Source organism: Phytophthora sojae (assembly GCF_000149755.1).
Source record: "Phytophthora sojae unplaced genomic scaffold PHYSOscaffold_4, whole genome shotgun sequence".
NCBI classification, from domain to species: Eukaryota; Oomycota; class Peronosporomycetes; order Peronosporales; family Peronosporaceae; genus Phytophthora; species Phytophthora sojae.
The window spans coordinates 6,178,478-6,206,183 of NW_009258118.1; the positions used below are offsets into that span (position 1 = coordinate 6,178,478).

At 53.2% G+C, this 27,706-nt stretch overlaps 10 protein-coding genes across 10 annotated transcripts; 7 read left to right on the forward strand and 3 right to left on the reverse strand.

Annotated features, from left to right (window-relative positions):
* Positions 1-898: 898 nt before the first annotated feature.
* On the forward strand, positions 899-5,055 carry PHYSODRAFT_332324 (pleiotropic drug resistance protein ABC superfamily; the record flags this gene model as incomplete). The annotated part of the gene is made up of 4 exons (XM_009529331.1): positions 899-3,184; positions 3,231-3,920; positions 3,995-4,687; positions 4,762-5,055. The coding sequence occupies 4 exons, from the start codon at positions 899-901 to the stop codon at positions 5,053-5,055; spliced, it is 3,963 nt and encodes a 1,320-aa protein (XP_009527626.1).
* Positions 5,056-6,157: 1,102 nt separating this feature from the next.
* Positions 6,158-8,468, forward strand: PHYSODRAFT_502504 (hypothetical protein; the record flags this gene model as incomplete). Its single annotated transcript, XM_009529332.1, has 10 exons — positions 6,158-6,198; positions 6,287-6,353; positions 6,399-6,506; positions 6,577-6,633; positions 6,711-6,779; positions 7,003-7,325; positions 7,402-7,539; positions 7,629-7,992; positions 8,063-8,188; positions 8,268-8,468. 10 exons carry the CDS (start codon positions 6,158-6,160, stop codon positions 8,466-8,468), a joined length of 1,494 nt encoding a protein of 497 aa, XP_009527627.1.
* Positions 8,469-8,683: 215 nt separating this feature from the next.
* PHYSODRAFT_256465 (hypothetical protein) lies at positions 8,684-9,959 on the reverse strand (the record flags this gene model as incomplete). Its single annotated transcript, XM_009529333.1, has 5 exons — positions 8,684-8,692; positions 8,722-8,974; positions 9,070-9,171; positions 9,267-9,500; positions 9,922-9,959. 5 exons carry the CDS (start codon positions 9,957-9,959, stop codon positions 8,684-8,686), a joined length of 636 nt encoding a protein of 211 aa, XP_009527628.1.
* A 206-nt stretch (positions 9,960-10,165) lies between these two features.
* PHYSODRAFT_504690 (hypothetical protein) lies at positions 10,166-10,486 on the forward strand (the record flags this gene model as incomplete). Its single annotated transcript, XM_009529334.1, has 1 exon — positions 10,166-10,486. A coding segment is annotated over one exon (321 nt), but the record flags the coding sequence as incomplete, so codon positions are not given.
* A 1,241-nt stretch (positions 10,487-11,727) lies between these two features.
* On the reverse strand, positions 11,728-12,108 carry PHYSODRAFT_504418 (hypothetical protein; the record flags this gene model as incomplete). Its single annotated transcript, XM_009529335.1, has 1 exon — positions 11,728-12,108. The coding sequence occupies one exon, from the start codon at positions 12,106-12,108 to the stop codon at positions 11,728-11,730; it is 381 nt and encodes a 126-aa protein (XP_009527630.1).
* Positions 12,109-13,548: 1,440 nt separating this feature from the next.
* Positions 13,549-15,279, reverse strand: PHYSODRAFT_301173 (hypothetical protein; the record flags this gene model as incomplete). The annotated part of the gene is made up of 3 exons (XM_009529336.1): positions 13,549-14,177; positions 14,340-14,685; positions 14,731-15,279. 3 exons carry the CDS (start codon positions 15,277-15,279, stop codon positions 13,549-13,551), a joined length of 1,524 nt encoding a protein of 507 aa, XP_009527631.1.
* An 8,966-nt stretch (positions 15,280-24,245) lies between these two features.
* Positions 24,246-24,758, forward strand: PHYSODRAFT_332330 (hypothetical protein; the record flags this gene model as incomplete). Its single annotated transcript, XM_009529337.1, has 1 exon — positions 24,246-24,758. The coding sequence occupies one exon, from the start codon at positions 24,246-24,248 to the stop codon at positions 24,756-24,758; it is 513 nt and encodes a 170-aa protein (XP_009527632.1).
* A 954-nt stretch (positions 24,759-25,712) lies between these two features.
* PHYSODRAFT_503179 (hypothetical protein) lies at positions 25,713-26,018 on the forward strand (the record flags this gene model as incomplete). Its single annotated transcript, XM_009529338.1, has 1 exon — positions 25,713-26,018. A coding segment is annotated over one exon (306 nt), but the record flags the coding sequence as incomplete, so codon positions are not given.
* Positions 26,019-26,051: 33 nt separating this feature from the next.
* On the forward strand, positions 26,052-26,561 carry PHYSODRAFT_376633 (hypothetical protein; the record flags this gene model as incomplete). Its single annotated transcript, XM_009529339.1, has 1 exon — positions 26,052-26,561. A coding segment is annotated over one exon (510 nt), but the record flags the coding sequence as incomplete, so codon positions are not given.
* A 44-nt stretch (positions 26,562-26,605) lies between these two features.
* On the forward strand, positions 26,606-27,087 carry PHYSODRAFT_385911 (hypothetical protein; the record flags this gene model as incomplete). Its single annotated transcript, XM_009529340.1, has 3 exons — positions 26,606-26,804; positions 26,889-26,953; positions 27,031-27,087. Coding segments are annotated over 3 exons (321 nt in total), but the record flags the coding sequence as incomplete, so codon positions are not given.
* Between the last annotated feature and the right edge of the window lie 619 nt (positions 27,088-27,706).

Below are 27,706 nucleotides of genomic sequence, written 5' to 3' on the forward strand. Positions count from 1 at the left end.
GCACCCGCGCAGTTACACAGGTAGGCAAGCATACCCAAAGAGGGAGTTGCCATTCAACCTCCATTCCGAAAACCCTAGATCGTTCTGACAAAACTTTGAGTCATTTCATTGTGGCGTAATAGCGAAGCTCGATAATCAAGCTGTGACACCAAATCCAGCAGTCCCTCTTGTACGGTACGTACATGTACTGTAGTGGCGTAAGCGTGATGTGGTTAGCGGCCGCGTAAACTTTCAGTTCCCGCTGCAGCCCAGTTGCCACCGCAGCGAGGTAGCCAGACGACACGTTGACAACTCGCGCTGGCAGAGACGTCCTGTTTTAATGCTGTAATAGCAGTTTGCATACTTACACGAATCATACCGGGGTACAAGAAAAATAAGGCATGCTACTGGTTATCTAACAGTAAAGTTGCGCCAGCCTCCATCAAGGCCAGATTGGGGCTCCGTACCGTAGCCGTAGCACCACCACCTGTTTGGGATTACCGCAGTCACATCGAAAGGGGGCAACGCAAAATTGCACGCTTTTCAATGTTGTCTGCGAGGTTGCAGGCTTCGACCATGTTTAACGTGCGTCTTGCACTGCTCGGAGGCTGCAGCTCGAACGTTCACACTCAGCAGCAAGGGATGTCGTGCCTTAAGCCGCACACAATCTTTGCTGCCTCGAGCGTCGGATGGCTATACTCAGATGTCAATCGCACGATTAGCGCGGCGCTGTCGGCAATCGCGACTTGATTATCGTGGCGAAACTGCCACAATCGCATTCCATTCCATTCCCCCCTTCGCGTCGGTACTGTAAAACTCTGGAGCTCATTTCCAAACTGGTTCGCTGATCACCAGCCGATCCAAGTACTTCACACTGCACAGTAACCGGTCGTCTTCGTTCAGCGAAAAGTTGCTCGCGATGTCGCCCTCGGTCGACAAATCGGGGCAAGCAGCTCTCCACTCGGACGTGGAGCACGGCACGACGACCAAACAGGTTGGTCTGGACTCCGGCAAGGCTCTGCTGGCCAATGGACCCGCTGCAATGCACGACTTCGTGGCGTCTCGACTGGAGACCGCATTGGGCGGTGAGCTCCCGCAGATGGAGGTGCGCTTCACCGACCTGTCGGTGTCGGCCGACATCACGGTTGTCGAGGACGATGGCAGCTCCAGCGACCTCCCCACGCTCTGGAACACGGTCCGGAAGTCGGTCGCAGGCATCGGCCGCAAGAAGCAGATTGTGCACAAGGACGTCCTCAAGAACGTGACGGGCGTCTTCCGACCGGGAACGATGACGCTGGTGCTGGGTCAGCCCGGCTCCGGCAAGTCGTCGCTCATGAAGGTGCTGAGCGGCCGGTTCCCCATGGCCAAGAACGTGGCCATCTCGGGTGACATGACCTACAACGGCCTGACCCAAGCGGAGATCAAGAAGCAACTGCCCCAGTTCGTGTCATACGTGCCGCAGCACGACAAACACTTCCCCACACTCACGGTGCGTGAGACGCTCGAGTACGCGCACCAGTTCTGCGGTGGCGAGCTCAAACGCCGAGCCGGAGAACTGCTGACGCAGGGCAAGCCTGATGAGAACGCCGAGGCGCAGGCGGTGGCCAAGGCGGTGTTCGACCACTACCCGGAGGTCGTCGTGAACCAGCTTGGCCTGGCCAACTGCCAGGACACGACCGTCGGCGACGCTCTCCTTCGCGGTGTCTCGGGCGGTGAACACAAGCGCGTGACGACGGGCGAGATGGAGTTCGGCATGAAGTACATGACGCTCATGGACGAGATCAGCACGGGTCTCGACAGTGCCGCCACCTTCGACATCATCAGCACGCAGCGCAGTATTGCTCATCGCTACCACAAGACGGTGGTGATCGCACTGCTCCAGCCGGCGCCTGAGGTCGTGGCGCTTTTCGACGACCTGATGATCCTCAACGCCGGCGAGGTCATGTATCATGGCCCCATGAGCGAGGTGGTGCCGTACTTTGCTGGCTTGGGCTTCGAGTGCCCCCAGGGACGCGACGTGGCCGACTACCTCATGGACCTGGGCACCAAGCAGCAGACGCAGTACGAAGTGCAGCTACCGGTCCCCAACCTCGTGCACCCTCGGGAGCCTAGTGACTTCGCTCGCGTCTTCCGCGAGTCTCACATCTACCAGAACACGCTGAAGATGCAGGCCAAGCCAACCAGCGACAAGTTGGTGGAGTACGCGCAGAAGCACATGAAGCCTATGCCCGAGTTCCACCAGTCCTTCCAAGCGAGTGCGTTGACGCTGCTGCGTCGTCAGATGTTCATCATCGGACGCAACAAGCCGTACATTTTCGGCCGAGCTCTCATGATCACGGTCATGGGCTTGCTGTACGCCACCACCTTCTACCAGTTCGACCCGACGGAGATCCAGGTCGTCATGGGCATCATCTTCGCCGGCACTCTGTTCCTGTCGCTGGGCCAGGCTTCGCAGTTGCCGACCTTCATGGCGGCCCGTGAGATCTTCTACAAGCAGCGAGGCTCCAACTTCTTCCGCACCGCCAGCTACGTTGTGGCTAACTCCGTCAGCCAACAGCCGCTTTGCATCACCGAGACTCTCATCTTCGGCACGCTCGTGTACTGGATGTGCGGCTTCGTGTCGGAGATCCTCGAGTTCCTGCTGTTCCTGCTGGTACTGTTCATGACCAACTTCGGACTGGGCCCCTTTTTCTTCGTCCTCACGGCGGCGGCCCCGGACATCAACATCGCGACTCCCATTTCCATGGCCTCGACGCTCATCTTCATTATTTTCGCGGGATTCATAATCACCGAGAGCCAAATTCCGAGCTACTTCATCTGGTTGTACTGGCTGACTCCGGTCTCTTGGACGCTGCGTGCTCTCGCCATTATCGAGTACCGCTCTTCGGCTCTGGACGTGTGCGAGTACGGCGGGGTGGACTACTGCACCACGGAAGGCGTCACGATGGGCGAGTACTACCTGCAGTTGTTCGACCTCAAGACGGAGAAGAGATGGATCTTCTACTGCATCATCTACATGGCCGCCTGCTACGTGACTTGCATGACGCTCGGATACTTGGCACTGGAGTACAAGCGCTACGAGACGCCCGAGAACGTCGGTGTGTCTGCCAAATCCACTGACGATGAAGGCGACTACCGACTTGCTAGCACCCCCACGGCCAGTAACGCGTCCAAGTCCCAAACCACGAGCGAAGTGATGCTGGATGTGGCGGCGCGTGACAAGTTTCACCCCCGTGACGGTTGCGTTCAAGAATCTGCGTTACTCGGTGCCTAAGCCGTCAAACCCCAAGGAGTCAATTGAGCTTCTCAAGGGTATCAGCGGCTTTGCTCTTCTAGGCAAGATGACGGCTCTGATGGGCGCCTCCGGTGCTGGTAAGACGACGCTGATGGACGTGATTGCGAACCGCAAGACTGGCGGCACGATCTCGGGCCAAATTCTGCTGAACGGGTACGAGGCCAACGAGTTGGCTATCCGTCGCTGCACGGGCTACTGTGAGCAAATGGATATTCGCTCGGAGGCGTCGACGATTCGTGAGGCTCTCACCTTCAGCGCGTTCCTGCGTCAGGACAGCAGCGTCCCCGACAGTGTGAAGTACGACTCCGTCGAGGAGTGCCTGACTCTGCTGGATATGCACGACATCGCCGACCAGATTATCCGCGGCAGCTCGACCGAGCAGACGAAGCGCTTGACCATTGGCGTGGAGCTTGCGGCACAACCGAGTGTGTTGTTCCTGGACGAGCCTACCAGTGGCTTGGATGCTCGCTCGGCCAAGGTCATTATGGACGGTGTTCGCAAGGTCGCGGATTCCGGGCGAACCATTGTCTGCACCATCCACCAGCCGTCCTCCGAGGTGTTTTTCCTGTTCGACAGCCTGCTGCTGCTCAAGCGTGGCGGTGAGACTGTGTTCTTCGGTGAGCTGGGACACAAGTGCAAGCACCTCGTCGACTACTTCGAGGCTCGCCTGGAATTTCACCGTTGCCGCCGAAGTACAACCCTGCCACTTGGATGCTCGAGTGTATTGGCGCTGGTGTGTCGAACAATTCGGCTGATGGCATGGACGTTGTGTCGGCGTTTGAGGCTAGCGAGCAGAAGCAGAAGCTGGAGCACACTCTGTCGCACGCAGGAATCTGTTTGCCTTCACCGGATATCCCCGAGCTGGTATTCGCCAAGAAGCGAGCGGCTTCCTCCATGACGCAGATGCACTTCCTCACCAAGCGCTTCCTGGACATGTACTGGCGCTCGCCCACGTACAACCTCACTCGCGTCGGCATGTCTGTTTTCCTCGCCTTGCTCTTCGGCGTGACCTTCACCCAGGCGGAGTACGAGACGTACCAGGGCCTGAACTCGGGCATGGGCATGCTCTTCATGTCAACGCTGTTCAACGGCATGATCTCGTTCCAGTGCGTGATGTCCGTGGCTGCTGCCGATCGCCCAGCTTTCTATCGTGAGCGCTCTTGCCAGACCTATCATGCTTTCTGGTACTTCGTCGGCTCAACGATCGTGGAGATTCCCTACGTGTTCGGCGGCACTCTGGTGTACACGGCGATTTTCTTCCCATTGGTGCAGTTCACGGGCTTTTACACCTTCGTCATGTACTGGATCAACACGTCGCTGCTGATCCTCATGCTCACGTACATGGGTCAAATGTTCGTGTACTTGCTGCCGAGCGAGGAAGTGGCGGGGATCATTGGAGTGCTGATCAACTCGGTCTTCTTCCTCTTCATGGGCTTCTCACCGCCGGCGAACCTGATTCCGCAAGGCTACAAGTCATCACACCTCAGCGATTCTCCCTCGTGATCCTCGGCGCCCTCGTGTTCGCCGACTGCCCCGACGAGCCCGTGTACGACGAAGCGACCAAGACTTGGAGCGGTGTTGGCTCAGAGCTTGGCTGCCAGCCCCTGCAGAACGTTCCAGTGTCCACGGGTCCTACCACGGTCAAGCAGTTCACGGAGGAAGTCTTCGGCATGAAGCACGACGAGATCTGGACCAACTTCATCGTGGTGATCGCCTTCATCGCGGCCTTCCGACTTATCGCTCTGATCGGCTTGCGCTTCGTAAACAGCCAGAAGCGGTAAGCCGCTCAAAATGTCCCGAATCACCGACACGGCGGGGCACAGCTTGACCGAAAACGTGAAATTGCAGACCATACACTAATGCACGTAGATAAAATTGAACAGCAAGCGAAAACCACAGCGTGGCTTCAGTTTGCCGCGAAAAATTGCGTTGCGTTTTGCGGCCTTGTAGCTCTTGTGTGACTTTGTCTCGATACCAGCCATCATTCCACCCGCCAGATATCAGGAAGCAGCCACAAACTTTGTGGCACAAAGTGAGGCAAATAATCGTAAAAAAATGTTCGTGCTTGCGCCGCGCCAATGGCCAATGCCAATCTCTTGAAAACTGCTCGAAGGACCGCATTCACGATACTCAACAAACTCATTGGGGTAAACCTCACGAATCAAGTCCGCAATGTCGAGTCGGCCTCCACTCACCGCTTGACCAACAGTTTTACCTCACTCTCTCGCAACAAGCAGCAACTCCACGACTTCGACATAGCCCCCGAAAGTTGCCAGCGACAGCGCGTCGCACGCTTTGCACAAACCGCGCGCCGTGAAGTCCTCTCCACCCCGAGCTTAGCGGCGGCAAACTCCACCACATCAACGTGCCCATTGGCCGCAGCCTACTCCAAAATTCTCCAACTCGTACACGCTGCAAACCAAGGGGAGGATTGAGATACGAGAGCAGGAACCTCACCGCATCCAAAAGGCCATTGGCAGCCGTAGTTGTGCCCACTTTAATCGCGACGTCCACAAGAAACTCGCCATCATATTTACGAACCGGGAAAGCTTCACCACTTCAAGCTGGCCTGTGGGGTATATCGGCGTAGAAGGCATTTCATCCAGTGCGCCTGCCCCGTCCTGGCGGCCAAGTCCAGAGCAGAGCGTCATCTGCAGGCCTCGAGTTGTTCCGTCGCGTGGCGCAGAGCTTGGATCTCAGCTGAGAGATCCAGGACAAATACTCCGGTGCTCTATGGTTGGATGCAAGTATCAACTTGGTTATCGCTTTCTGACCAATCACACACTCCACATCGTCTCTCTTGATATTTGTATCCGCGGGCCAAAGGCAGACTCCAGCTCCGCACCCGCAGCCAGCAGCTCCACACTCTCACGTGCCGCCGCCATGTCCAAGCTCAACCCGAACGCGGGCGAGTGGGTCCCCACGTACGTCGCGCTCTGCTGCGCTATCTCCTCTCTCTTCTGCTCCGTTTAAGCCCCAATTCGCCGGCTAATTCCCACCTTCTCGCGCCAGCTTCTCGGCGCCCGCAGCTTCTCCGGCCAAATCTTCGGCCGCCGCGTCCCCCGTCAAGGAGCCGGCGGTCGCGGAGCCAGCGCCTGCGCCTGCGCCCAAGAGCGAGCTGGAGGCGCCGGTTGTAGCCGCAAGGCCAACCAATAGCAAGACGCCGCTGGAGCGCGCCGCCGAGTTCGGCCACGACGCGGCGCTGAATGAGGACGGAGAACCCATTTCCTACGTACGTACGAGAGTGCAGCAGCTCTTTGAGGTGTCTCGGCCACTGACTGTGATTGGCTCTGCAATGGCAGGAGGGATACTCGCCGCTGCACGACAGGTTCATCTACTCGAAGGAGTACTTGCTGGCGGTAAGGAGAGGCGGTTGGCTGATAGCAAATTGGAAGAAAGCTGGGTTTAATCAATTTTGCATACTGTGTGGCTGCAGTTTCGGCCGCTGGGTGATCGCGTGCTGAAGGGCATCCCCGACGTCGTGCGGAACCCCTCACCGCCGAAAGTAGGTGCTGGGCTGGATGAAATTGAGATGCATGCAGCAGAGATGTTGACTTTTTTTATTATTTGGTTGCGAGTGCAGAAAGTGGGGACGAAGGGCAAGGGCAGACTGGTGTACACGGTTGTGGAGCTCTTGCAGGTGAGCAGGGAGTTGGTTTTATTACGTTTTGATGCTGTAGTTTGTGTTGTATTGATCGCTTGGGCTCTTTTGTTTTTTTGGGCATTAGTTCCAGCCGCTGTATGAGATGATGCCGGAGGACTTTACGTGGGCCGACACGATCGGAGCTGACGCTGTTATTGGGGATAACAAGAAGGCCAAGAACAAGAAGGACAAGAGCCGTCAGCAACGCGGGAATGTGATGTCGTACGACGCTTCCTTGGTGTGCTACTTCAACCCGACGGAATACGCGACGGCCATGAATATGGGGCTGTACACGGGCCCGCCAGCTGAGGAAGCTGCGAGTGGCGCTGACAGCAAGAACAAGGCGCCTGTCATCGAACCGGTCAATCCGGTCGAAGAAGCGATTATTGCGAAGCGCCGCATTGCGACGTAAGAACTCGGATGCATTGCAGTTGTGGGTGCGGACTATCAGCTAATGCTGGCGTTTATTCGCATGTTCCGACAGATTGCTGGATGATGTCAAGCCAGATACCGTGAGCTCTATCCTGGAGTCTTTCATGGGTATCACGATCAGTTGCACACATACCCTGCAAGAAATTATCGGACTGCTGTTCGATCACGCAATTGCGAACCCATCATTGAGGTAAGGAGTGCTCTATCTTGCTTTAGGGACAAATACTGGCGAAGCAAAACACTAAGACGACTGATGCCTACTCTGTCTATTGATTACAGCAACTCGTACGCAAAGTTGTGCACGGGAATGTCGGAGCGCACGCCAGAGTTCAAGGATGGTGCAAAGACCATCAACTTCCGGCGGATTCTCCTTACCAAGTGCTACGAATCGTTGATTGAAGAGCCCGATAATCAGCCACTGCACTTGTCCAACAAAAAGGGAGGAAGCAATGGTCAGAACGGAGCAGCGCAGCATTCCTGGCGGCGAAAGTGCATGCTGCGAAACGTTGGCTTTGTTGGTGAACTGTTTCGGCGGCAGCTGCTTACCGAGAATATCATGCATGTCTGCGTTGCGATGATGCTTGATGACGAGGTGAAACCTCAAGCCGAAATCATTGAGGCTGCGTGCGGGCTTCTCAATCAGGTATGCACATGGTACCGCAATTATTTTACCTTTTGCATCTGTACTGATACGGTATCCTCTACTCTTCTAGGTCGGTGATTTGCTAGATGGATCAAGTCCAGCCTCTCGGCGAACAATGGACGAGTATTTCGCGGTCTTGGTGCGAATTCAAGAGAACTGTCCTCTCCCGGACCATGTAAAGAAGCTTATTGCTGAGGTATGTACTGCATCTGATTGCCGCATGCACTTTCACTTCACCACTAACGTTTCGACGATTCTTGTGTTTTTTTGAACAGCTAAAGACCGTGCGTGTGGGTGGATGGATAAAGAATCGCCAGGAAAACTCTTCTGTATCAAGCACACCTGCTGCATCTCCAGCGAAACTGACGGATTGTGAAAGCAATGGAACGGCCCAATCCCCCCTATCAATCTCCGATTCGGTGCCAGCCCCCACGGCCGCGGCTGTGTCCTCTCCATCCAAGTCGAGGGACGCTTAGAGCACGCGCACATATAGGTAGGAGAAATAAGAGACACCATGATAGCGAGTAAAGGTATGACAATTAACGTAGAAATCTCAACAGGATAGTTAGCCACACCCGAGCCCGCATATTTAACCCGATAAAGATCAAAAAAAAGTTCGAGAATAGAGCCAAGCATAGCAGACCTTTATCCCGAGCGCCTTTGAACGTGTTGCAGTTGGAACATCCCCGTGTCATCTTGACTACTGGGTGGTGAGAACTCATATCGAACCTGTACTCTCGCGACATCTTCCCTCACATCTGCTGCATCTTCGACCTCTTCACGCAGCGTATACACATCAGGCTCCTCAGTACCAGGAACGATCTCTAGGAACCTGCACCACCGACGAAGCAGCGGTCGGTCTCGAAGCAGAAACGCGTCCGTGTTCCCTGTTACAACTGCAACTCCAGAGCCTGTGGCCGTCTTCATGTATTCCTTCGCTTCCATCAAATAGGCCAGCGTCTGGTACACACTCCCCATATGACTGCAACATCAACAGCCACATTCACGTAAGCATGAAGTATTAATGATACCATAGTGAAGATCCTCGAGCCCTTTGCAGCAGTATCACAAGTATACCTGTGGTCAGAGAAAAACCTCTCGAAGCCCTCAACCAGCAAGACCGACGTCTCTTTGTCCACCACGTGCAGTGAACACAGGAAATGCTGCAGCTCCGCGCTGCTGTGGAGGTATCTTACACACAACGAAAGAGCAACGTCATAATAATTAATTCTGATCCCCTAAATAAAATAAATAATAATCAATTGCCGCCTCACTTGATGTGGATGCGGCTCCAGATGCCGTTGTCCTCCCCGGTCTGCACCGGCATTTGGCAGTTGGCGCAGGGCGTGAGCGGCACGATCTGAGACGCCGCCGGCTGCTGCGACGCCCCCGCGCTACCGCACATGACGAGCACCACGTTCCTGCCGGCCTGGGCCTGCGAGAAGCCGAACTGCAGCAGCAGCGACGTCTGGCCGGCGTCCCGGGGCCCGTGCAGGTACAAAACGCCGCTGTCACACAGTCCTTCGCTCTGTCGGGCACTCGGCTTGGCGTCTTCGGGCGCGTGGGAACCTGCGCAGAATGTGGCGCCGTCGCCGTGCGTGAAGAACTCCTCGAGGTGCGGCATCTTGGCAAAATGCGGAATGCGCACAAGAGTGATGGTCAAAAGGCAAGTGTAGCCATCTGTCCACACATGACTACACCCGTTGAAGTTTGACCAAATACGGTTGGAAGCATACATATCAACACTGTTATCAGGGAGCTGAACGGGCTGCAGTCCATGACTCGCTCCTTCGTGACGACGACTATTGCCAGTGCCTGTTGAAGTGTGCGAGGCAACTGGAACTGCTACGTCAGGTCTGAGACCCAGGCGTTCAAGTCCAAGTACATGGAGAGGCTCGACGGCAGGCTCTAGATCGTGGATCTACTCACTGGTCTTCACGGAGAGGCTTGCGGGAACTTTGCTTCATCGTATATACTGCAACGTGGATTCGACCGCCCACCTTGCGTCGCGTATGGATACTTACGTCATACGGAGGAAGAACGGAGGCTGGTGGAGCCGGATTGCAGCTTTGGGCCACGCGAAAATGTTGGAGCGGTTCTACCTGCAGGATTGGTTTGGTTCGAGTACCATACGCTGAAAGTGGAAATCGGCGTTTGTCGAGGCTAGCCCAGTTTGGATCGCAGAGCTGCAATCTGGCATCGGTATCCCGGAGTGGAATATGTGCTGTCGATAAGGCTGTCTCCAGCGCTGCGGTGGTGCGAATATCGACTCGAGCAGCGTGTGGATGGAGAGTTTCCTGAAGGGGACCATCGCGCGGAGATCCTACCCATCGACCAGAATGCCGTCCTGGAGTTCAATGCCCATCGTCTTCTGGGAGTTCCAGCAAATGCTGTTCTCCATCCTGGTCTCAACAACCCAGTGGTTGTCAATTTGTCTGTTCAAGTGGAACAACTCCGTCGAAGCATGGCAGCTCCACGCGAGAGACCCATTTGATAAAGTTGCTATACGCTCTTGAGCATTCTCCGTTTTTTTCTTTTCCTTGATACATCGGCCGGTAGTTGCTACAACTTATGAAGGAGGTGTCCTGTGTTCTCGGAGTGAAACTCATATCGATAACACTGGATCGGCAAGGATCGACAGAACTGTGAACAATTGTTTGTATCTGTAGTGCTTCATGTATTTTAAGTATTACAGTAAAATACCTGTACTTATCAAGCTCGATGGTGTGGAACGACACATTGGTACTTCACAGTCATGCCTGTTTGCCTTTCAATACACGTAATTTGGACTTTCACAATTTGAAGTCAAACTACGCCGCAACGCCAAGGTGTAATTTAAAAGCTAAAGCAAACTTAGTTTTCCTACTTCTCCGTTCAGCCCTCTCCATCGTACGGAGCATAAGCCAACGCCTGCCGTGCGATGTTTTTCGCATCGCTCTCGCTTACCACCTTTTTCATACCTGGAGGAAATTGAGTGTTGGCCGCACGGTCTCGCATATCGTCCGCTACAAACGTCATCGGGTCCGACTGAGACCGCGACAGATCCTCCAACGCCCTTCCAGTGCCATTGGTTATCACTGGATGACGGTTGATCGGCTTCTAGTTTTGCACTGATCGGATGCAGTAGGTGAAGGTGAAGGCCTCCACCTTCGATGTGGCCGCTCTTGGCTTGGATGCTCCCGTCGAACCTGACTCAGATTTCGGAACTAGTCTTTTTCGCGAAGTCCTTTGCGCTCTTGGCATCTCACTTTTGTGCGAAAGCACAAAACGATCAGCAAATTCTTGTCCTGGTTCCTGCAAACTCATGCAGACACGAATCATATCGGCTGGGGGCTTTTTGGATAGCGAGTTTTTCTTCGATAAAATGTACCGAGGACCCAACCTCTGCGGTGACAGCGAAGGAAACTCCCTGTCGCCATTCTTCACATTCTTCACTTGAACCACGATCACCGACACGCCCGAGTTGCAGAACATCGGAATCACCAGATTTGCTCCACCTTGGTCGGGCGAGAAAACACCAGCAGCCCGTCGGGAGAGCAAAAACCACAGCGTCTTCTCGGTTGGCTCATTTTCCAGCTTCATAAAGTGGCAGAAACCCATTTTCCACGAATCGCACCGCGAATACCATTTCCTATAGCGCCCCATGACTCTTTCATCGACCTCCGAACTGGTCGACACTAGCACAGGTGGGTCGATACCGACGAGCGTTTCCAAGAAGGACGAAACCTGCACAAATTAGCCCATGAAGGAGAATTCAGCGTAGTTTCGAACGAGGTCGAAAGGTTCGTTTGCCTCAATGACGATAGTCGCGTCCATCACCAGCAGGAAAACAATCCGAGCGACAATCACACCAACATCTCCAGCATTGTGAAGACGTATGTTGCGCTTGACGTGCGGCAAAATAAACTCCGACAGGCCTTCACACGCACTGTACCACACACGTGTGGCGCCTAGCGCCAGCACCGGATCCGACGGGTATGAGCACAGCAGACTGTCGTTCGTATGGTCCACGTAAGCGAGCGTCGCCATGAAGTCGGTGACGATTCGATATCCAAACTCCGTCCCGCAGTGGAATCGTAGCCCAAGCCGACACAGCACGGATGCGGCACCGAACATCGTGTCCTCCGTGTAGCTGGTGTCACACCTCGGTTTGCCTCCCTGGAGCAGCATCTCCGCGGCAAGTGAACAGCGGCCGTATACACTGATACAGGTATTGCATCGCTCGCTCGCACTGTAAGGCCGCCTTTGTTCGTCAAACCAGCTCGCCAGTGTGAATCCATAGTTTGAGAGAGTACAAACGGTGGGAATGACGAGGCTCGTTGCTGCGAAGATGGCACGTTCTGCGGTAATGGAGAGGTCAGGCCTACGAAAACGGCAATAATTCCACCTCCACCAAGCCCAGAACTTGACGCAGAGCGGATGCGAGTATTTGCCGTGATCAGAGCCCTACAAAATAGGTCGAAAGTGACAGCACCATCATTTCGCTTCCACGTGCGCAGCACGTTTGCTTCATCGACCACCAAAACCACCACTCGATTGGACACACAGCAACGACGCTTATCGAGCTGTTCGAATTCAGCGCGTTCCAACTTCCCAATCACAGCTTCATCCGCCGTCGTGTTCGTAAAAAGCTTAAGCCACTCTTTCCCCACGCCACTCCAGTTCTCTTGGGCGTAATAGTACATCGACACGAGGTTCTCGACCAGTCTGCTTTCACTCCAGAGGGGACCGAAAAACCATTGGCAGAGAGAGCTAGTCGGCTGGGGAAACGCCGCCGATGATGGAGATGGAAAGCAGGTGTACAGGACCTTGAATCCCATGTCGTCGCTCTCACTGGTTCTTTTGGCCAGCTCATACATCAAACGACTTTTTCCATTGCCAGCGCTCTGCAGGATCGTCACATACGGGTCACTAGAGAGAGAACGATCTTCTTGATACACTTTCCAGCAGCGCTTCAGGTACTTGAAGAAATGGTCGCAAGCGTCGCTGCAATACTCGAACTTGGTGAACGCGTGGAGAAGATCGTCCTGCGTCAGAGTTGCATTGGCCATGCGTACACTGTCACGCAGAGCAGGCTCGATTTGGATGGCCGCCGCTTTTGCCACCTGCATGGCGGCTTTCATGTCGATTCCGTACGCCTGCATAATACCACGCCAGCACATGGATGCAACCCCTCCGGCGCCCAAGTGGCTGTAAGTCCATCGGGCCTTCTCCTCGTCGATCACCAGTTCCTGCACAGTAATATTTCGCGTGCTCTCACCGGGATAGTTCTGCAGTATGAGTTGAAACACTATCTTACTGGTCGTCTCTTCAAGAAGAAATGACAGAACAAGATTGAAAGAAAGTGATGGACTTGAGAAAACTTAACAAATAACCAAAAACAAATGTTAAACACGTTAAAATTACTTTCCTGCAACAACTAGTGTGTATGACGGAGGTCTTTGTCTCGTTGTCATTAGGCTCCATCACTCTCGGCTGTATTCAGATAGCAATCAACCGTCATCCCCGTCTTCATCCTCAGACCGTCGCTTCTTACTTTCGGGCTTTGGATCAGGTTCATCTCGCTTTCGGTGGTGAGAAGTGAGGTAACTCGTGCTCAAGTTGGTGAAGCCGTTCTAGCGCATCTTGAGCATTAGGTCGGTCCGACGGAATTCCTCGCATTAGTTCGCGTACGAAGTCAGCTCTCGCTTCCACGACAAACCACTCGCCTACGTCGCTCGATGCAATCAAATGGCCCACCGACCAAATACCCGCTTCTACTGAATGGCTATCAGCTGCCCGAATCTCCGGGGCATGTTCTTCCTGCATCAAGTGCCTGGCATTGTCTGAGAGCTGCGGACTGTGAGCAGCGTCCGTGAAGTCAACCAGCAACCACCCGTCAGAACCGTCTCGACGTTTGGCCACATTGGCCCAGCGAACGTCTCGGTGCATCCACGACGCAGAGTGAAACTTCACTAGGGCCTCTAGGACGTTGCCGATAGCTCGAAACAGCGCGGCTAGATTCGAAGGTTTGACTTCAAATCCTCGCGGTGTGAATACCAATCCATGCTGCTGTTCATCCAGCGCTGTTGGAGTCTGAAATCGGTCCACGTTGGGGACTCGGAACGTGTCGAGGATTGTGTAAACTTCTTTCGTGTGCTTAAGAATGCGTCGGTACTCCGAGGTATCTTCAATTGTCTTCACGACTTACAGGGCGATTGCGATTCCGTTTGGTCGCTCAAAGTGGCCGTACTCGTATCTCCCGTTATCAGGACACGGCAGTGCCGTCGCTTCGGCGAGAAGCGTTATATTCAATAACGCCAGCAGCAATTTCAATCTCCCGCTCAGATTATCAAGCTCGAACACACCAATCTCTGTAGTCGTCGCCTTAAGCTGATCAAACGTTGGACGCTCAATTGCGTACAATCGAAGTTCAGTGTCGACAGCGACGTACCTGAACAAATAGGGAACATCTCCATAAACCCAGTCGAGGTTGTTAAGCAATTCACGGCATCCAACCTCAACCGAACAGCCTTTGTATCCTTTCTCCAGTTCACGAAAGAAACACACTCCATCCACCGAGTACGCGAAGCTTTCCATGAAATAACGCGACGAGCGTCCCGGTTCAATTCGTTCCCTGGGAAACATAAAGTTGAGGTAATAGCCGATGACGTCGAGCCAGAACGATACATACGATATCCTTATTGGGGGACACTGTGGCCCATTCAGGCGCATGTCAATCCCTGAGAGGAAACTCACACAAGATTTGGTACTCTCGCTTTGAAAGAGCTTTCCCACCAGCTCCGAGTCACATGATGCTGTCGAATACAGCTCGAAGAAATCCGTGGAGGCCCCAATTTTCACTGCCAGTTCTTGCTTGATAAAAGTCTTCAGAGAGTCAAGCGGCGGTAGATCCGATGTCCGAGTAATCTTGCATGCTCGAAACTCCTTCAGACACCACTTTGTCCAATCTTGGCGTACAAAGCCACTCGATGGCTCCTCCAGACCGTCCACCAGCACGTGAATTTGGCGGCTTGTACTCCCAGCAACCAGGTCTCCGGCCTTGGTCGACGGATTCAAGGCGGTCGTTGGCCACTCCTCAATCTCCGCCGCCATTAGGCCCTCTTGCAGGACTGCTACAAGTTTATCTGTGCACGGGAGCCAGCGGCCATCGCTCGTTTTCGTGATGGAAAGCAGCAGGCTCGATGCTGAGCAGTTGAGCTGTGGCAATTTCTCCAATAGCACCGGCTTGAGACCTCCCGCTAGCCGTCTGGGCGCCAACTCGATGTTAACTGGGGCCTGTTTCATTTTGCACCGTACTACGCAGACAATGGGCACCATATTTGCTCCGAAAGAGTAAAAGTGAAAAACCATGCTCGAGCCAAGAAACAGATTGAAAGAAAGTGGCCAATCTGAAAAGATCACAAAAAATCATCAAGGAATAACGCGAACTTAAGTCTCAAAAGTCTCAGCCATATCCAGATCGCAGTCCACTATCGATGCCCCCACTCCATTGGGCATCTTAGTTCCTGCGATCCAGACGCCCCAGAGGGAGAGTATCTGGATTCAAGATCTCCATTGACGTTGCAATGCCGTTCATGACCGAATCCACGATCATCTCCGCGGCACCTCCATCTTATTGGCTTAAATTTTTGACCACGAAGTTTTCGTTGAAGCTAAATAGAAGTCGGACCTTCGCTTCGCGAGAGTTATTCAACTTGGTAGTCCGACCATGAAAGTAGTCGGCTTGTTCTTTGTTGCGTCGGTGGATAAATTGCGAGCGTTTCTGTGTTCCGTCAGCTTATCGGGCTTCGGCATTCAACGTATATCAAGTTCTCCTTTATGCCACGTGAGACTGTATTGTGAGTTTCAAAACCTTTCACCAGCGAAAGTTGTTGGTGTCACATTTTGAGATACATATCGCTTGCACGATACTGGAAGTACTAAATAGCGTCGAATCAATGTACCACTCAAGATAAAAAAACGTGTGGAGAATCCGATCGCAGACGCGCTGGTATGTGTGAATTTGTTTCGTTTCGAAGTTAGGTACATTGATGTCACTTAGAATTCTAACGACTCCCTATGTCCGTATCAACAACTTGTTGGGCGCTTGTTGAACAAGCGCCAAACGTCTGGATTTGTGCGTGTCAGAGACATCATTGTCGACATGCCTAATCCCACGCTGTGCAATTACTCATTGACCTCAATGATTGAGGTTGGTAGCCAATTGGTGTAGTAGCTAAAGGATTAATCTTTGGAAAAGTTGGGCGCTAGCACTGATAAAATTGCGTATATCTAAGAGTATATGCACCTTCCTACTGGATTAACTGCCAGGCATGGCTGATGGGACGCGCTATACAGTTATCTATCGGTACACATCCTCTAAGAGTGCTTGTTCTGCAACGCTTGTATTTCATTTCTATTCATACTAATCTCCCTGCGTGGGGCTGAGTGCCGACATCTTCAAAAAGATGTGAACATTAAGTCAATAGGTGTAAGGTCAATAAGGACGCGTAACCCTTCTAGCCCCAGACCTTATTCTGTATCCTACAGAATAAGCATTAGACTTGATTAAAGTATACTTCAAAACCTGTCAAAGATTTGCTGTTGGAAGCCCTTTCGCATCTTGCGGTCAAGCGCTGGGTACATTGTGCACAGAACAGCTACGAAAGTGAACAAAACATGCTCAATGTATCCACCATATGCCGAAATGGCGAGCTTCTATTGGTCGTGGCGAGCGTAGAGCACGCTCAAAACCTGCTACATGGTAATACCTTGCAAGGCTGCTAAGGCAGCATACTTCGGCTCCAGCCACCCATCTTTGGCACGTCGCGATAAACGCGGAGGAAGAAATCGCCCTGTTCCTAACTGACGTAGTGAGGAGGAACTGGGCGAATTCTTCCTTGTGCTTGACATTAGCGCATCATTAGATTTCTTTAGCCCACCTAACAAGCTTGTTACGATTGTCTCTCTAACAACACCAGGGAGCTTGCATGCTCAATAGCCCGTAATGACACGCACTACACACGGTTCCTCTTGTACGAAACAGGACAATGTATGATATTCATGCCAACGCCTACTTGTTCCTTTACATGCGCACGCTCTTCAATGTTCGCGCCAGCCGTGGGTCATCTTCGCCATTTTGGCAGCCTCCGCTTTGCTCTGTAGCCTCCGGCACTGCCGCTCCATTCCTGCCGCTTTCATCGGTAGCCTCCGTCGTAGCCTCTGTCCCTTCTTCTGTAATCTCCGGTGTAACCTCATCACGCGGAGAGCTTCTTCTGTAGCATCCGTCGTAGCATCTACCGCTTCTTCTGTAGTCTCCGGTGTAGCCACACCATGAGGAGCGCTTCTTCTGTAGCCTCTTGAGTAGCCACTGCATCAGCTACAATACAGCGGTAGACCCGGCTGTAGCCGGCTTCGTAGGAACCGATGAGGTTGTGCGCTGACTCCGCAATCGATCTGCCAATCGGGCCACACGCGAGAGCTCATAGCGTCGTGTGGGTCGGATCACCAGGTCTGGTAATCAACATCGCAACGTAGAATCAATATACCACTAGTACAATGTTACAGAGCAAAGTACACGCTCTCGCTTACCTGTAGATCACAATGGCGCTCATCATGATCGTCTTCGGCCATGGTCCTTGGTCACTTGGGCGCGCTCGACGGGCCCCAACAAAGCTTGCATTGCGACGTCTTGAACAGCGCAGTTTCGGAATGAAGGAACGTACGAGTGGCTGACACGCGGCGGTTTTAGGCTTCCACCCGAATTTTCAAACCTGTTGGTGGTTTATACTCGTCCGTCTATTACCGCGGAATAAACCCCGTTTATCTTTCCATCGCTAATCTAACGGGAAGATGTGCACAATACCGGCTATACAAGCATCCATATGCGAAGTTCGAAAGAGAGGACAAGTTTGCTGGATATTATGTCCTGTGACAATGCTTATTCTGTAGGATACAGAATACGGGGTTAGAGGGGTAACAGCGCATCCCTTCATGGTTCTTCAAAACAGCTTGTCGAGTCAACAATGCTGACCACTTTGCTTGCTGCCTTGTGAAAGATAGTTCGTTGAGGAGCACGCTATGGCCTTCACCACGTAGGAACTACTGTACATGTGTTGGTACCGGCGCAGATAAGATTTTACAGTACCCGGCCACTGGACGTCGTGGTCCATAAGTATAAAACTATGGCGCATGATTCCTGGAATCGGTAAACTTTGATGCCTTGCAACCAGGCCTCGGAAAATACAGTATCATATTGAATTGCAAGAGTTCGGTCTCCATAATAATTATTTTAATATATCATTCACCAAAAATATGTATTTATGTCAATTACTTTTATATAGAGAATCATGTTAAACTCGGTTTTTGTATGGTCAAACATTTTACTGATAATTGGGCTTCAATAACAACAATTGCAATACGATCAGCAACCAATAATACGTATTTCCGTACAAAAATTCAGTAATTGCAATATAATAATTATTTTTTCCGAGGCCTGCTTGCAACGCGCATTAGATGCATACTTGTGACAGGGCACACAGCACTTCTTAACAGTGGAAGCAGGAGTATACAAACTCCAAGTGAACAGCCGTTCACGTGTCCCTGGTCTGAAGGGGACGACTTGACTTGAAATGCGGTAGATCTAAGACTGAATGTATTTATAGGTTGGTACAGATTTGGCCTGCATACAAATCCCAAGTTCCCTATAGTTTGTGTCATACAAAATGTATCTGTTGGCTCTGAGGCCACTTGGGTCACTATCCAGGGGAGTGACCGATGTAGCCATCCCTGAATAGTGACAGGGTCACTATTCCATGTAACCCCATTACATCCTCCCCCACTTAGATTCGATCTTATCGACCAATCAGAGCGAGGTTACGCCGGCGACTCACATTTCACTCGCAAAGTCGATATCCATCGACAACGGCGCGAGCTCTGGCGCCTCGGCTCCCGGGCCTCACAGAGCAACTGGCGCATCGCCGAGCAAGCCGCAGGGTCTCCACGTCGACCGGAAGCATGCCTCCAAAGCGCAGTGCGCGCAGTGCGAAAGCACCTTCGAAACCGCGGGCCATACGGCCGAAGACCAGGGCGGCCAAGGCCAAGGACGAGTCGTCCGCGCTGATGGAGGCCACGAAGGCGGCCGAGGAGGCGGTGCGCTCTCGTAGCAGCACGCCGAAGAGTGGCTGTCAGGCCGGGGCTCGGAGCAACTCTCCTGACGCCGCGAAAGACAAGGAGGAGAGTCCTCGGGGCCATAAAAGCCCGGCTCGCGACTGGGAAGCCGCCGTCTTTGACTGCACGATGGTCCCGTACTCCGGTGAGAGTTCACCCGACGACGAGAACGTCTCGGAGGGCAGCACGCACGCTGCCGAAGGCACGGAGCTGGCGGCAGGCGACATGACCAACGCCTCGGCCGACGCAAAGGCCTCGTCGGAGAAGGAGGCGGAGGACGCCGAGTCCGGCTCAGGCGACAGCAAGCAGTCGCACGACGACGTCGCCATGGCCGACGCTGGGGTCGTGGCCGAGAAGTCGCCGAGCGACGCGGGCTCCAAGCCCAAGGAAGTGCTGGCATCCAAGCATCTGACGCTGGCACAAGGTCGTGAGCGTGCCCAAGCGTTGAAAGCGGCTGCCGCTGCGAAGGCCGCCGAGGCCAAGGCGAAGAAGCGTTCAGCTTCCAGGTCGCGAGCTCCGCATCGAGTTCGCTGAACTCGTGAGCAAGCGCAAGCTCCGTCCGAAGATGGACGAGCTCAAGCAAGAGGCGAGAGCCAAAGCTCGTGAAGAGCGTGGGCGCGGTGCGACTACGTCTGCTACCGTGCCCCGGGTATCGGGTCGGCTCGACGATCCACGCGGCCATGGAGACTGCGAGTCTCTTGATAGAGCGAGGCAACATCCTCACCGAGCTGCTCCACGGCACCAGGCTGGCCAGCACGAGCGGCAGCCTCGCCACCAAGGCCGACGCCAAGGGCGATCTCGAGGACGTACACGCGGTCCCGAAGAAGCCGAATCTCCTCTTGCTGCAGGGCCACCACCTGACTTGGGGCCCTAGCATGCGGCTGCGTCGCCTCAGGCTCATAGCCATGGCCGTGCGAGGCCACCGCCGGCCCTCCTTGATCGTAATGGACAGATCCACTACCACGTGGAACGAGTCGTCCGGGAGCGGCGGCTCCATGGCAAGCGCCAGCTGCTCGTGAAGTGGAGGGGCTACCCTGAGTCGGATAACTTGTGGGAGCCCGTTGAGCAGCTCCAGGCAGACTGCCCGAAGGCTGTTACGATATGGGACGAGTAGCAACAACAGCTTCGTAAGTAGTCCTTGGCTTCTTGCTTCATAGCCACACGCCGTATCCGTAGCAGCAGCAGCCCCACTCGTATCAGACCCAATTTGACCAGCGCTCGTACGGGGCCCCTGCGTATGCTGCTCCGATGTACGCCGCGCCGTCTTACGACCAGCGCGCGTACCAGGCGCCTTACCGCGACGCGACGCCGCGCTTCGAGGAGCTGAGCTCTTCCCCACCGGGCCACCCTCCGCTTCCTGCGGGGCAGCCAGAGCCAGAGTGTCATGGTACCTCTTAACCCCTTACTTCCCAACGGTTGTACCGTAGATCATAAGGGGTGTATAGCTCCTGTCGGTTTTTTCGCAACGTCTCTGTTATGTTGGAGGGTACAACATAAGAAAATTTTAATCTTGAAATTTGTATGTACGTACTGTCACTACATATCCATAATGAAATAAAGATAATAGGTTGAGTGGAAAATGGCCATTTCAGAGAGATTCGGTTGAAGGTGATTTAGATTGGACTTGCCATCCACCTCGACCCCAGTGGCCGCCATCCACTCACCACTCATTTCAGAAAAAACCGCGGCGAGAGCAAGATGGTCGGCGCGTCAGGCAAGACACCACGCTACGAGCTTACAACGCGGGAGCGGCAGCTCTGCCTGGAAGGGCTGCTGAGTGAACTGCTGAGTGAACGGCGATGGCAACGCCGGCTCCGACGGCAGCGTGGCCGGCGCTGAAGTGTAGGCTAGCATGATCGATTCGACGACGGGTTGGCGGACGTGGAAGTGTAGGCTGTAGCAATTGCATGTTCTGACTTTGCATTTATTGAAAAAGCAATCAGTTGACGCACAATATCCTTCGTTCTTTTTTTGTGATACATCCATGCTGCTGCACGTGCTCAATGTTCAGAGATAGGGCTATTCAGATAAACAGTACAGTGCATATGTTGCCTTCTCCATCATAAGCGGACCACCACTAAGGTATTGAGCCAACGTAATGTTGGATATGCCACGTTCTTAACCTGAGACAAGTCTGTACTATCCAGGCAGCATAGTCGTGCAAAAATCCAGTCCATACAAATTCCTTTATTATCTTATGCTATACCGTAGATCATAAGGGTCAAAATATACCCCCTACTTTTTTCCGGGAAGTAAGGGGTTAAGACGACCCACGTAAAACGTCGGGTGACTCGTCATCGACTTAGGCAAGTCTATGGTGTACGCCGCGCCATGCCGGCTGAGGACCGTGAAGGGTCCAATGAAGCGGTGCTTCAGCTTGTTGCTCTCGACCGAGCTAACAGTGTTTAGGGGTCGGTTTCTAGTATCTAGGAGAACTAAATCCCCAACCTTAAACACGTTCATGTTTCCTCTTCCATTTCGGTCAGAGTACTCCTTCTGTTTGTCTTGGGCTTGCGCCATGGTGTCTCGCACCCTGTTGATTATGTTCAGCCTGTCTTCGGCAAACGAGGACAGTTGCTTCCGCAAGGCGGCTGGACTCGCGTCCGAGTCTTGGGAGGAAAAGGTTTTCCTAGCCTCTCCCCCACTTAGGCCCGAAGCCCCGGTACTGCCTCGTAATGTGAGCGGCACCTGAGGGTGGCACAACCCGTTCAGGTAAGAGGGCGTAACGCCCGTCGATGCATGTACCGCATTGTTGAGTGCGAACTCAACCATGGGCAAGCGATCAGCCCAAGAGCGGGGCATCTCCACGCAGATACTGCGGAGCGTGTCCTCGAGCACGCGATTGACTCGCTCCGTCTGGCCGTCCGTCTGCGGGTGGTCCGCCGTCGACATCGACCGCCGTGTGCCTTGAAGGCGAAACAGCGTCTGCCAGAACGCAGCGGTGAACCGCGGGTCTCGATCAGAGACAATGGTCTCGGGCAGACCGTGGTGCAGGAAGACACAGTCCATGAACAGGCGAGCGACATCGTCACCAGTGACGGTGTCACGAACTGGAGCAAAGTGTACCATCTTGCTCATACGGCAAAGGCAACAACACCGGTGTTGCCACGGGCATCGGACGGGAGGCCGAAGACAAAGTCGAGACTCATCGACTTCCAGCAGTCCGCTGGGACCGGCAGGCTCTGCAATGGTGCCGAGGCGTGACCGGCAGGCTTCACGCGCTGGCACGTCTCGCACGTCCGGACGTAGGTGGCGACCCACTTGTACATGTGACGCCACCAAAACGTCTGCGAGACAGACGCGTACGGCTTCTCACGGCCAAGATGACCACTGGATGGAGCGTCGTGCGCCTACATCAGGATGTCGTACTTGAGACCCTCGTCGTTGGACACGACAATACGAGAAGGATCCTCGGGCTCGACCCTATAGTGGAGCAAGCCGTCAGCCCACTCAAAGCGGTGCAGCCGTGCACGCTGTCGGGGCGTGAGCCACTCGACCTTGGCGGCCGAGCCAGCGGCCAAGAACCGCACAAGAGGTCCGAGACTGGCATCGTCTCGGTATCCCAGCCTGATGCGATCATACAGATCCGTCGTGACCCGACTAATATGAGCAAGCTCGTAGTCGGGTCGGCGCGACAGCGCGTCGGCAAGCACGTTCAGGTTGCCCGGCTTGTACTCGACACGGAAGTTGTATTCCGCAAAGAATGACAGCCAGCGCGCCAGCCGCTGCGAGAGGTGCGGCGTGTTGACGGCAGTTCGCAAGGACGCATGGTTTGTATAGACGACAAAGGGCTTCGAGCCCAGGAGATGTACTCGGAACTTGACAAGAGCGTACTTCATTGCAAGTAGCTCCTTGTCATGAACTGGGTAGTTCCGTTCGGCAGCCTTGAGCTGCCTGGACCGGAACGAGATGACCCGTTCGCGGCCTTCATCGTCGGCCTGCAATAGCGCACAGCCAATTACGTAGTCAGACGACGCTGAAAGGCTTCGTCTCGTCCGGCAATGCCAGGACTGGCGCGCGCTGTAAGCACGCTTTGATGTCGTCAAAAGCACCTTGGTGGCGGTGCTCCCAGCGCCAGTCGGCATCCTTCTTCAAGAGATCCGACAATGGTCGTGCCAGCTCGGCGTAGCTTGCACTGTACTTGTGCAAATAGTTGGCAAGGCCCAGCCACTGTCGTAGGTCCTTCTGCGACCGAGGTGGCGGCCAAGCCGCGATGGTTTTCACCTTCTCCGGGTCCGCGTGGACCTCGGCGCTGCTGACGAAGCAGCCCAGGACCTTGATCTCCTCAGCTGCAAACACGCACTTGTCGATGTTGGCGTACAGCTTGTTCGCCCGCATGACTTTGAACACCCGACGGAGGTGCTGGAGATGCATCTCCATGACCGAAAGGCCTGCCTCGGCACGGCTGTGGACGAAGATGTCGTCAAAGTACGTCTGCGCGAACGCACGCAAAGGTCGGAACAGTTGTGTGACCAGGCGATTGAATGTTGCCGGGGCGTTTGAAAGCCCCTGAGGCATGACCAGCCACTCCCAGAGCATACCGCTCGGCGTGCTCACAGCCGTGAGTGGGATGTCGCTCTCGCGCGTCAGCGGAAAAGATTTTTTCATGCCATTTTGAGAGGTTTTCCATACCAATAGGATTAATTGCATTCCAGCCGGAGGAATTGCATTCCACCCGGGTGAATTGCATACCACAAGTACTCCCGCAAAAACATTTGAGCTCTTCTGAGTTTTGAATTATCCTAAACGTTACTGAGGCTGTCGTTGCCAGCCAACAACTACAACAAAAATTGTGGTGTTTCCTGACAAGCGTATATACTGTCAGGAAACCGTACACGTGCTTAAGAAAGACTAGTATGACATCTTCAGTGTATCCACTAGTGTTGAATGGGTTTGGTCAGGAAACGGCACACGTGCTTAAGAAAGAATAATATAATTTCTTCAGTGTATCCACTAGTTTTGAATGGGTTTTGGCAAGAAAGCCTCTACCTGCGCATGAAACAGCTAGACTCATTTATATCTGGCGACCAAAAGCCCATGTTTTTGGAACAAACTTCTAGCATGTGTGCACCATAATACACTTTGTCATTCTGCAATTTGCAATGAAATCCCAACTACTACGCCGAGAGCGCGACGAGTTCTACGTTGCCTACAAGCGCATGCGGACGTCCTACGAAAACGCAGTCGAGGTGATGAACGACCTCCACCGTGAAATTTCAGCTCAAGAAACAGAAATTCGAGAATTACGGCAAGCTCGATCTGCACAAGATGACCAAGATGTACAAGATAACCAAGATGACCAGGATGGCCAAGAAGACCAAGATGAACCTCGCCAGCCCCAACCCTACGGCACGACAATCGCGGACCTCTTCGGGGACACGAGCAGCGAGAGCAGCGAGGACTCGGACGTGCCGCAAATGGAGGATAGTTCTGCCACGGACCATGCTGAAGGAGACGAGTCGGACGTTGAAGAAGCGGAAGATCATCATGCACAGCAAAACCTTCAAGTCAATAGCAGAAGCACTCCGCCACTTGCAGTCGCGCGAGAATACGGCATTTCGAGAGAGGTCTCTGTTTCGTCGCACTACGGTGTTGGTCTGTGCATCGCACGTTGATTGCAAAGCCCAGGCCAGAGTAACTAAGCGTGATGGGGACATTTTCACCCTGAGCACGAGTGGGTATCACACACGGCATCTTCTGCCGAGTTCACCAGACCGTGGTGACTTGTCGGACCCCGATAGGCGCCGCTTAAAGTCCAGTAAATCCGGATCCGACTCTCCAAATGACAGCAACGATTTTGATGGTAGTGAATCCGAGTTCTATCCTGACGATACTGACTTCGACGACGAGGATGATGAGGATAAGGATACGAATGATGTCGATTCAGACACGGCAGCACAGCAGGAATTTGGGATATCCAACTCTAGCAGTGCTGAATGTGATAACAGCCACGCCAGTGTTGAATCTGCATCTGTGGGGTATAATGACGATAGCGATGTCGCAGACGACACCCACACTGCTTCAGCTGGCGTTAACCACGTAGACGAGGATGGATTCTGTGTTCTCGATCCGTTCAAGACTCGCGAAAAAGCCCGTGTCGCAATTGATGGACTGGCGAACATTCGGTACAAACGCCTCAACGACAACAGAGACACGGTGTGGTACAAGTGCTCTTCTCACATGAATTGCTCTGCGACGGCCAAGATCAAATTTTTCGCTTCAAGCAAAACGTACACCGCCACATTGAATGGAATCGACAGTGACGTCGTTGCCCCCCTCGATGAGCAACGGACTGGCATCCACAAACCCCTTCACGACGAAGTGAACAACCTTTTACTTGGGGGGCAAGGACCTGCAAGGTGTTTGACCACCCTTGAAATGAAGTATCGAAATGACGAAGAAATGCTGCGCCTTCTATCGGATGTTGGACAACTCAAGAATCGATCGCAGCTCCTGCATTATCGAGGCGACTTCGACATCACTTCGATGGCGGACATCTTGAAGTGGGCATCTCCAAAATGTGTAAGACAAAGGAGGACTTTTTCAAAGGAATGGTTTACAGGGTTGGCATGGACCTCAAAACATTCGCCAAGAAACCCTTCAACTACCGCAACGAATTACTGGTTCTTGACATCTTCACCGAACAAGTTGGAAAAAAAGATGTTTCATTTGGTAATATCTTCACGTCGAGGAGGCTTTTTCGCAACGCTGCTCTTGCGGTTTTGGGACAACGTGAAGGAGTCTTGGCGGTGACTGATGGTACCTACAAGATCGACTTCAACAACTGGACGCTGATATCATTCGGTACCTGTGGCATGCGTTACAAGGAGAAGAAGGAGTACCAACACAAGTTTTACCCGATAGCCTTCCTGTTCGTGCGTGCAGAAACAACATTAGCTTATATAAAGCTATTCTCTGTTATCCAGAACCGCACGAAGGATTTCTTTGGTGGAGACCTGACTGTCAAGTATGGGTCGATGGACCACTCGGCCGCAATTGCTGGTGCCTTTCGCGCAGTATGGTCTGACATCGAGCTGTTAAATTGTTGGCCTCACTTGGGTCGCAAGTCCAGAGAGAAAAAAGGGCTACTGTCAGACACACAAGTCAACGGCGATATTATCAAACCGCAGCTGGACCAACTCGAAAATGCTCGTTCTCGTGAGCAGTTCTTTGCTCTGTCTGAATTAGTCACTCAAAACTGGAGAGACCAACGCCAAAGGAGGTATGCCAAGTGGTTTGATGAGCAGTACCTCACGGACCCGTGGGACCTGTGGTTCATCACCGCCAGCAACGTCGCTGGAATAGTACCAAACCAGAATCCAATTGAAGCACACCACAGCGCTATCAAAAAGGTAGCAGCAGGCCATTTGCAAGCAGCGATATCGCATGTCTTGGCCGTCACTTTGCCAAAGATAGTGATTTACTGTGGAGCCGCTATACAAATACCGAGTTCTTGTGGCCGTTTGCATCAGGTCCCGTTGATGAAAAAGTGTATCAAGCTGTCAAACGGCTCTGCGAACCTGGCAATCACTACCCATGCCACGAGCGGATGTCTAAGCGTGAAATCGCCAACATCAACCGCTACTACTTCAATGCAGACTATTGCCTCATTCACGATGAAAATCGGAACGGGCAAAAGGTCACACACACAAGGACATCACGTTACGCCAAGTCCCTGGAGGGAGTTCTAAAAAAAGATGAGGTCGTGAACAGCATCCAACTATCGTACCAGTCCCTACACGCAGTGGATATTCTATCGCGAACTCCTATTGAACACGACTGGGCTTCTCCCATGTGGACAATTGAAGAGGTAATTCAATCCCTTGCTGTTGCATGCTCTGTAGATGCATTACTAACGTTTGTGTGTGGGTGCATACGGTCTAACAGATTCGGGCCCTGCGAAGCAAATTTAAATGCGACTGTAAAGAGTTTTACCAAACGGGATGGCTGTGTGGGCACGTTATGACGTGCTTAAAACTCGTTGATGGCTTGGACTTTCCGCTGATGCTACGAGGCTTGCTGATGAGACGCCCATCCGGTCGACCAAGAAAGAAAAAACAGTGTCTTGAGCGTGAAACGCCATCATCTGGCCAGTACAGTGTCGATGCTCTCATTTCCCGGCTCATTAAAACTCCTGCGAGCGTTATCACTTGAAGCGTGCTAAGCACATGGCCAGCTAAAAACCGGGATGGCGAAATCGAAGATCGAGACTTTGTGGGGGTAGTGGACCCTCCCTTTATGAAAGGTGGGGCTCGCTATTGGGACGTTTACTACGAGAAACGCAGTGAAACGGTGACCATGGCAGCCGAGGAGCTCGCCAACGCGATAAACTACGCACATCGGATGGGGCATCACATTGTTCCCCCCGGGAATTGAAAACAAGCAGAAAGTCGCTGAACTTCTGAGATTTCGTCATTGCTTAGGACGAGGTTGCATGTAATGAGGCTAGATGTAGTGAGGGCTTCGGGCGCTCCGAACTAGGTACCTGCTATACATCAACCCATCTAGGACACTTTCACTTGTATTTTGTATGGCAAGAATTAAATATTTTCATTTGCTTTTT